The sequence below is a fragment of the Chaetodon auriga genome, chromosome 8 (genome assembly GCF_051107435.1).
Source record: "Chaetodon auriga isolate fChaAug3 chromosome 8, fChaAug3.hap1, whole genome shotgun sequence".
NCBI classification, from domain to species: Eukaryota; Metazoa; Chordata; class Actinopteri; order Chaetodontiformes; family Chaetodontidae; genus Chaetodon; species Chaetodon auriga.
In genome coordinates, this window is record NC_135081.1 from 28,849,456 (window position 1) to 28,858,920 (window position 9,465).

Below are 9,465 nucleotides of genomic sequence, written 5' to 3' on the forward strand. Positions count from 1 at the left end.
CCTCACATCATGACATCACAATGTCACATCATGACGTCATCGTCAGGAGTCATGAGTTTTTGGTGTGTGTGCAGATCTTGGTGTGATTCTGTATTTGATTGTAAATCTGCGCTGCATCTCTGTGATCTCTGGACACAAATGTCTGCCACTGGAGACAGTGACGTCTTTTCTAACCAACGTAAGTTGAATCTGCTCTTCTGTCCCTTCAGGAAGAGTATGTTCAGGAGGGGATCAAATGGACCCCCATCGAGTATTTCAACAACAAGGTGGTCTGTGACCTCATCGAGTCCAAACTGGTGAGTCAAGCACTCAGCGAACAGAGATATTGTATGTTGTTATTATTGTGTGAGCCCAAACTCATACGTGTGAAACAAGAGCTTCAGGAACGACGTTGCTTTAATTACAATTTTTCCAGGATTATTACAGTATTTTCTCAAATAAAAGTTGGCCCCAAATACAGGCCAGGGAAAAAACAAGCGTGGGTAAGTGCCAACTAAGCATAGTGTACATTTCCATCCCTTTAACTGAATGCATTCAACAATATAGTCATGTTATTTTCAGCACTTTGTTGTTCTGAATTACTCCTCTAAAGTGTTATTGTCCTCTTCCAGTCGTGTGTGTGTGTGTGTGTGTGTGTGTGTGTGTGTTAAGGTCTCACACACGAGTGCTGCCAGATGCCAGCAGCTATATATGAAGTGCTGTATGGGAACCACTGAGGTCACTCAATGTTCCTGAACTTGTTTCACAATAAAAGTGTTCTCACGAAGTGAAGGGATTCTGTCCACTGAAACAACACAGGACTTTTAACTGGAAATGATACAGAAAGTCTTGAGTTTGTATTAACAGCATGATGTAACAACAAAACTTTAACAGAGCAAACGGCTTGGATCAGAAATCAAGGAGGTTTCATAATGAAATGTGACCAAATACACTCATCAAACAGGGGAATTAGAAATGAAGACAGCTGATGGACATACAGGCCCCCCGGCCAGTATTTGAGGAAATACAGTAATTTGTGCAACAGAGCTTCATAATGAGGAGATGATAAATTGAAATCATTCCGACTGTCTTCTCTTCATTGGTTATGAGTAGGATTCATTTTATTCTCCTGTCAAACACGCCCCTAAGCTTTCTTCTAGAGTTCTTTGGCTTCAGCACATAGAGTTAAAAAAAAGACAAGGAAGCTTCTCAAGAACTGACCATCACCAAACAACAAACAAGAATGAATCCAGCTCTGAAACTCGCCAGCATGTCTCTGTCTTCATCTCTGATTCTGGTCCGTCCCCAGAATCCTCCTGGGCTCATGAGCATCCTGGACGATGTGTGTGCAACGATGCACGCTAAAGGCGAGGGAGCAGATCAGACGCTGCTGCAGAAACTCCAGGGACAGATCGGATCCCACGAACACTTCAGCAGCTGGAACCGAGGGTTCATCATCCACCACTACGCTGGGAAGGTACACCTGTACACCTGACGCCCTGCTCAGGTGTTCACCTGTCCGTCTGTCTGTCTCCTGCTAAACTCTACCTGTCCATTTGTCTGTCTGTCTGTCCACTCCTGAACTCCACCTGTCTGTCTGTCTGTCTGTCCAGGTGTCGTATGATGTCAGCGGTTTCTGTGAAAGGAACAGGGATGTTTTGTTTAATGACATCATCGAACTGATGCAGAGCAGTGAGTTGTAAGTACTCTGAGAATGTGTGTGTGTGTGTGTGTGTGTGTGTGTGTGTGTGTGTGAGATACGATGTAATGATGGCCTCACAATGACCCCTGTCTGTGGTGTGTTTGCGGTTAGTCCGTTCATCAGAGCTCTGTTCCCTGAGAACCTAGAGGCTGAGAAGAGAGGGCGTCCGAGCACTGCCAGCAGTAAGATCAAGGTGAGACACACCTTCTGACTGACAGGTGGAGACTGGATGACTCCATCATCTTTGCTATAGCACCACCTTCAGGACAAACATCACATGTATAGCTACACAGTCATACTGTAATAAAAGATAACTACTCAGCACGTTGTTTGTCTCTGAAGCCTGTAGGGGGCACTAACAGGACAGCAGAGTGTCAGCGCACCGACACACCAGCACTCAAACGGTTTCAGTAGAACTGCTTCGATCAGGGGTTCCGCTTGCAGACACAATGAAAGTAACGGACATCCTCACGACTGCTGTGTTGTTAAAAAGCGTTATCTTCTGGCTTTTGATCATTTAATTTGTGTTCCTTATGCTGGATTATTATGAGATGAATCCACCAACGCTGAGGCAGTGTTCAGGTCAACCACAGCCTCTGCTAGAGGGAGCTGCTGCGTCGGTTTCACAAGTTTGGTCAAAATTCTTCTCAGGCAGGTGGAAATTTTTACCATTTACTATCACAGGGACTTTTTAACATCTTAAATCCAGACTGGAAAATGGACTCAGACCTGCAGTCCCTGACCTTCACTGCTCAGTCATCAGTTTTTTCTAAATACTTTTGGAGACATTTTATGTCATAGCAGAGAGATGACGTGGAAAGGGTGGTGACATGGTCCAAAGATCCCTGCAGGACCAGAACATGGGTGGTTCATCATGACCCCCTGAGGCTCTCTTATTTTAATTGCTTTAGACTGCTGATGATTGGTTGTCCTATCCTGTTTGTTTTGAGTTGTAATATTTGAATTCTCTCTGTCTGTTACTGTCATATATTACTGCATCAATCTGAGCATCACTGATTGCCTCTGCCCAGGAACTACAGATTGAAATGAGCTTTCAGCAGTACCTGGTTTCCTGAACCAGTTTAAAACTGTCTTGACAGAGCTGAGTCCTGTGGGAACAGAGACAGTCCATCAAACAGAAAGCTATCATGCTAGCTGATAGCTGCTCCACAACAGAAACACAGTATCTCAATTCAACTTCATGGCTGGTTAGCAGCTGAACAACCCAGCTTGACAAGTGGTAGTTGGTTACATTAACTGGTAGCAAAATAGCTAACTTGGTGAACTATTTTGGCTGGCAATTGGCCGCATGTTACCAGCTAGATAGCCTGTTGGCAGTAGAGGATTCAACATTAACTATGGCCCGATGGCCCGTGGCCACATAAAGATACTCAGTGGCCACCATATATCCCCTGTAGTTTTACTCGGCCTCTCTTGACTCTCTCTTTTTGTTATGAACAGGCACTTTATTTCAGCCTTGACAAATAGCATGATTTGAATGATTTATACACAGAAACCCAGCAGGCCCTCAGTCCAAACACAGCAGTGAGGTAAAACAGTGCCCCTTCCTCCTTTTAGAAACAAGCTAACACCCTAGTCCAGACTCTGATGAAATGCACCCCTCACTATATCCGCTGCATCAAACCCAATGAGACCAAACGTCCCCGGGACTGGGAGGAAAATCGGGTCAGACACCAAGTGGAGTACCTGGGCCTCCGAGAGAATATCAGAGTCCGCCGGGCCGGATATGCCTACAGGCGGGCCTTCAACAAGTTTCTGCAGAGGTCAGAGGTCAAACAGTATAACATCATGCAAACTGTCCTGAATTGTCTTGCTGCTTCACTCATGCTAACAGAGACTTTGTGCTGCAGGTATGCCATCCTGACAAAGGACACCTGGCCTTGTTGGAGGGGTGATGAGCGCCAGGGAGTGCTTCATCTCCTCAACTCTGTCAACATGGATCAGGACCAGTTTCAGCTGGGCAAGACCAAAGTCTTCATCAAAGCTCCAGAGTCGGTATGAAGCACTCAAACTCCTCCTGATCATTTAACTAGTACGTAGATTCCTACTCTGGTCTTCAGGTAGAGATGTTTCAGATTTTTCCTCTCTGTTTTGGTCTGTGGTGTGACTGTTAATACTACAGTACCCATGAGCCTCAGCATTCATTGCCATGGAAACGACTTGTTCTTGAACTGCGACATCACCAGTGTGTCGTTTTCAGAACCAAACTGCTGCTACAGCTCCTGAACTGATCCTAAAACAAATTTGTTCAAATTTCTGAATTTGGCCAACGAGTGCCCTTTCTGATACAGTGGCATTGTGAGTATTGCAGTCCTTAGAAGCCCTCAATCCACTCAGCAGGTCAGGGTCCATCTCTGTTTTGTCTTTATGTTTTATGTCTTGGTGTGTTTTTCCTCTCCGCAGCTCTTTTTGTTGGAGGAGATGAGGGAAAGGAAATATAATGGTTACGCTCGGGTCATCCAGAAGGCTTGGCGGAAGCACATCGCTGTCCGCAAGTATGTCAAGATGAGGGAGGAAGGTAAGACTGTCGTCCATATAAGTAGTCAAAGAAGCGCCATGTTTGGCTTGTGATTGTGTCTTGAACTGGATGTCTTCCTCTCCTTTCTGTGCCTTTCTGTGGCCTTTCTGTGTGGAGTTTGCATGTTGTCCCCGTGTTCACCTGGGGTATCCTCCTTAAAAAAAAAGAAAAAAGAAAAAAAAAAACACTAAAATCATGCAGATCACCACCTGACCAATGGTGACAAAGGAAACCGGGTCCCTGGGCGCCGGCCAGATGGCAGCCCACCGCTCTTGGTCTGCCGTAGAGGAAGAGCGACCAAGGATGGGTTAAACGCGGCGGACAAATTTCACCAATTGCATGGCGTATTTGCGTGTATGTGTTTTGTGACAAATAAAGGGGACTGTCCCTCTGATTCTTCTTCTCTGATTCTTCTTATCTGTTTGCAGCCTCTGACGTCCTCTTGAACAAAAAGGAGCGCCGCAGAAACAGCATTAACAGGAATTTTGTGGGTGACTACATTGGGACAGACAACCATCCAGAGATCAGACAGTTTGTCGGCCGCCGAGAGAGGATTGACTTTGCCGACGTCGTGGTGAAATTTGACCGAAGATTCAGGGTAAAAACTCCATCCAGACAGAAAAAGCCCCTCAACAAATCTGACTGATTCTTTGTGCCACTGCAAACAATCTCGCTTACCTTTCCTTCTCCAGGCTGTCAGTGTAGAGTGCTAGAACCTGTTTCTAGGATATCAGACATTGTATATTTTTGTTATGAAGTCTCAGATATATCATCAGATTTATGCTGGCTGTGTGATACGACATAGTTTATTGAGCCAGCTATTCAACTACCCGGGCAAGGAGAAGATTCAAGCCATGTAAATCAAGAATTGTAGAGAAATTATTTTTATTTTTTTCAATTCAAAGGGCTTATTGTCATTAACATTTCAAGAAACGATGTTGCCAAACGGACCCTAATCAAGTCAAAGACCCCTGGTCACAAATGTTTAACGGTCCCCTAGAAAACCTGGTTTATCTGAAAATGCCATTTGCTTCTTGGCCCACTGCTGCTCATCTTTGCATGACTACCACACACCGGGAACACTCATTGCACAGAGATAAAGCCTATGCTCTCAAAGACTCAAAGAGACAAATAGCTATCAACAGATCCATGATGGCCTTTTGTAATGATTTACTTGTCACTTTGAATCTGCTTAAGACACAGTCCTAAAACTGTGCCATGAATGACATATAATGACAGCCCAATTTTGAATACAGTACTGATAATTACAACTATATATGTCTTGTCATTTTTCTTTTGGCTGCTTGGGAGGGCCCCTAAGTCCATGTGGATCCCTGGGCCCAGGCCAGAATGCCCATTGGATGATCCAGCCGAGTAGCCAAAGCATCAAAATTCAATTTGTCCAAATATTTGGACAGTAATAACAGTAATACTGAATGAGGAAGAGGAATAAGTCAAGATCCTTGACTTGACTGCAGTCTTTGAGATGCATCTGCTGATCAGTCAACCATTCAGGAATGTGAGGTTCAGCACAGCAGTGTGGACAAATCAGGGACTGGTGCTGCTTAAATGCTTAAATCAAATTTAATGTGGAATTCACTTCTGAACTGGAACACTCTCTGTTTCTGTTGTTCCACAGACTGTGAAGCGTGACCTCATCCTGACCCCGAAGTTCCTATACCTGATTGGACGAGAGAAGGTGAAGCAGGGTCCAGATAAAGGTCAGATCCAGGAGGTTCTCAAGAGGAAGATTGAGCTCAACAAGATTCAGTCTGTTTCCCTGAGGTACACCACCAGAAACAGATCTAGAACTAGGACCAGTATCTGAACTAGAACTTAAACTACAATCATGGAGAGAATTGGAACTGGACCAGAAACTCAGATCAGAACCAGAAATGGAAGCAGGACAAGTACTAGAACTTTGTTCATAACTAAATTCAGGGCCAGAACTAGAATTATAACCAGGACTACAAGTACAAGTGGAACTAAAACCAGGTCAGGACAGCTAGAACTGGAAGCAGGACCAGGTCCAGAATTATAATTGGATCCAGAATTAGAACTAGAAGTAGAAATCAAATCAGAATTAGGAGGTCCAGAACTGGAACTGAGACTTGAACCAGAACAACAGCTAAAACCAGAGCTAGAAATAGAACCAGGGCAAACAGTAGTACTATGACCAGGGCCACTTAGCCAGAGCTACAACTGAAAGTAGAATTGGAAATTAGAATTAAGAATTGGTACAGCACCAGATCTAGAGCCAGGACCAGAACATTTAGAAAGTACACATGTACATTATGTCCAGTATTAGAAGAGAGAACTACCTGAAGAAATAAAGCAGCGAAAAACATACTTTAAATGTTTGTTTCATCTTGTCTTTCTACATCTGTCTGTTTCTGTCTATCTGACTTTCTGTCTGTTTCTCTCTCTGCCTGTCTGTCACTCTGTCAGCACTCTGCAGGACGACTTCTTCATCATCCACGAGGAGGAGTACGACAGTGTCCTTCAGAGTGTCTTTAAAACGGAGTTCCTCAGTTTGCTGGTAAAACGTTATCAGGAGAAAACTCAGAAGAAACTGCCGCTCAAATTCAACAACCTGTCAGTACCACGACTACTTTTGTGTAACTCAATTATAAGAAATACATACATGTCATTCTTTCCACCAATACCTTAATGTAATGTTTGTACATTCAACTGTGTGTAAATAAATCAATCCGGGTAGTCTGGACCATAGAGCTGCTAACATGGCTAAAAACACATCTGATAGCTATGATGGTTTTTCTAATGTGATATAAAATTTACACGACTGTCAGCTGTATCCCTCTCTCCGTCACTGTCCTTCAGTCTGGAGTTTAAGGTGAAGAAGGGGGGCTGGGGTCCATTCAGCTCTTCGGGGTCCAGACAGATACAGTTCCAGGTGGGTCAGGGGGATGAGGCCACCCTGAAGCCCAGTGGGAAGCTCCTGCAGGTCTCCATTGGACCGGGTCTGCCCAAAAACTCCAGTAAGTTCTGACGGGACTCACCACAAATGTATTCTACCACAGCGACCTGTGTGGCACCCCTCACTCCCTGTGTGTTTGATTTGCAGGACCAACAAGGAGGGACAACCGTAAGAGTCGTTACATGGGCAGCCAGGCTCTGCCCACCAGCCAGTACAACTCAGGTACCAGAAAAGAAAACCCTTCTGGTGTCAGAACATCACCGTCTGAGTGAGTTTTGGTTTATAACTTTTCTTGTTTCTTCAGCTCCTCGCTCCAGAGGGGGTGGAGGTCACAGAGGAGGCTCTGCCTCCTCCAGAGGCTCCCTGTTGAGGCAGCAGTCCAGCATGGAGCAGCCCAGTCTCCCCAGATTACAGAACCAGCATCGGCATGACAACCGGACCCAACAACAATACGACATGGGCTTCATGGACGTCCCTGACCAGGGCGCTGCTGGGTGAGACTGCCTGGAACAACACAGTGTCACTAGTATAAGTCATCACAGTTATGTAACCAGTGTTACCAGCATAAACCAATGTCACCAGCATAACCAGTACATTCTGTATCAGTAAAATAACCAATATAAACCTCACAGTAATGTAACCAGTGTCACTGATGTAACCAGTATAACCAATATAACCACCAACAGTAACAGTGTTGCAGTAATATTGTCAGTATGACCAGTGTAAGCAGTAAAACCAGTACATACCCACTGATTCCTGGACTGAAAGCATCGGTGTCCCTGGAATCCTGTGAACAGTCAGGTGAAATGTCCCCGTGTGACCTCCGTCTCGGATCATCTTTATGTTTCTAAAGCAGGAGTTTGATCAGGTGTTCATGCTGCCTGCAGTCGGTGCCTGTCTCTACGGCACATCGGCAGCAGGCCCAGCTGTCCTGGAACTGGAACCAGCAGCTCTGCATTTCTGGTCTACACTGTTTTCTGGTTCACTGTGAATAAACTAAACAGAACTGTAATCCCTGTGTGTTGCCTGCAGGCTGCAGCGGCGGCGGTCAAAGGAGGTGAAGCCTCTTCCTGGAGCAGGTCGACCCAAACCGGCACCCAAACCGAAGCCTCGGTCTCCGCAGTGCAGAGCTCTGTATGCCTACGACGCCCAGGACACCGATGAGCTCAGCTTCAATGCCGATGATGTCATCGAGATACTCACTGAAGGTACTGTCAGTACTACTGTTACTGCTACTACTACTGTTAGTACTTCTACTGCTTCTGTTACTACTGCTGTCACTGCGACTACTGCTGCTACTACTACCACTGCTGCTGATACTACTGCAAGCACTAGTGCTTAGTGTGGCAGTTACTATAGCTAGTATTGAAACTACTACTGTTACCACTAAGGCTCCTGATAGTTGTACTACCTCTAGTACTACTACTACTACTACTACTACTGCTACTTGTCTTACTACTGCTACTACTTCTACTTCAAGTACTACTGCTACTTTTAACACTCCTGATAGTACTTCTACTTTTAGTGCCACTGATATTATTTTACTGTTAGTACTACTGATACTACTTTTAGCAGTGCTGCTATTACTTTTACATCTGGTGTTACTGATAGTACTTTTATTTTGGCAATACTGGTACTACTTTTACTTTCAGTATGACTGGTAATACCTCTGCTTTTACTGCTGCTACTACTACTATTACTACTGCGCCTTTCGCTGTTGAAAAAGACCAACAGAGTGACGTGTCTGTCATTCAGTAAATGGTTTATTACAATCTGACTGCGAACGTTATTTTCTCAGCCTGCTTGTTTTAGCTGGATAGCGGTCGAGCGCTTTAGCTAGCTACATTATTTTGCGGGTCCTGGACAGCGCTACATCAAAGTTTAAGCTAACGTTAGACATCTGTCCTTTGCTGGATTTGGGGATGTTCACACTCAGCAGTTAGAATGAACCCTGCGGACCAAGACCACAATCAGCTGATAGTAGAATAAAGTTACTGGACAGATAATTTACTGACTCGAAAGGCATACCTGCAAAGTCAAACTGACCAATCACAGCTCTTGTTGCGTCTCTGTGGTCCTGATATGTCCTGAGTCAGACTTGTCTTCAGCCTTTGTCTCTGTATTTTCTGCAGATCCGTCTGGTTGGTGGTTCGGTCGGTTGCGGGGCAGAGAGGGGATGTTCCCTGGAAACTATGTGGAAAAGATCTAGACCTCCTATCCGGGGGGTCAGAGGTCACCGACCTGCTGCTGCAGCGGAGTCAGAGGTCACCTGAGCTTTCAACACGCCAGCTGACAGGAAACAGGAAG

The 9,465-nt window shown here is 45.1% G+C and overlaps 1 protein-coding gene and 1 long non-coding RNA gene across 3 annotated transcripts in view; one reads left to right on the forward strand and one right to left on the reverse strand.

Moving 5' to 3' along the window:
- The window catches only part of myo1eb (myosin IEb), a 20,933-nt gene extending 11,509 nt beyond the window's left edge, over positions 1 to 9,424 (forward strand). Inside the window, exons 13-27 of one of the 2 annotated variants that reach the window (XM_076737421.1) lie at positions 210 to 296; positions 1,289 to 1,456; positions 1,593 to 1,678; positions 1,793 to 1,874; positions 3,260 to 3,465; positions 3,553 to 3,697; positions 4,106 to 4,220; positions 4,649 to 4,818; positions 5,860 to 6,005; positions 6,669 to 6,815; positions 7,062 to 7,219; positions 7,306 to 7,380; positions 7,463 to 7,652; positions 8,191 to 8,366; positions 9,291 to 9,424. In XM_076737421.1, coding sequence (XP_076593536.1) covers positions 210 to 296; positions 1,289 to 1,456; positions 1,593 to 1,678; positions 1,793 to 1,874; positions 3,260 to 3,465; positions 3,553 to 3,697; positions 4,106 to 4,220; positions 4,649 to 4,818; positions 5,860 to 6,005; positions 6,669 to 6,815; positions 7,062 to 7,219; positions 7,306 to 7,380; positions 7,463 to 7,652; positions 8,191 to 8,366; positions 9,291 to 9,367 — 2,028 coding nt within the window. In that variant the 3' untranslated portion in view covers positions 9,368 to 9,424. Of the gene's footprint in view, positions 1 to 209; positions 297 to 1,288; positions 1,457 to 1,592; positions 1,679 to 1,792; positions 1,875 to 3,259; positions 3,698 to 4,105; positions 4,221 to 4,648; positions 4,819 to 5,859; positions 6,006 to 6,668; positions 6,816 to 7,061; positions 7,220 to 7,305; positions 7,381 to 7,462; positions 7,653 to 8,190; positions 8,367 to 9,290 lie in introns of both variants that reach the window. The other variant, XM_076737420.1, reaches the window with a different exon arrangement.
- Positions 7,534 to 9,291, reverse strand: LOC143324717 (uncharacterized). The gene is made up of 3 exons (XR_013077478.1): positions 9,187 to 9,291; positions 7,905 to 9,109; positions 7,534 to 7,662 (listed from the first exon to the last, which is right to left on the reverse strand). It is a non-coding gene; the product is annotated as an uncharacterized LOC143324717 (long non-coding RNA).
- Positions 9,425 to 9,465: the final 41 nt, after the last annotated feature.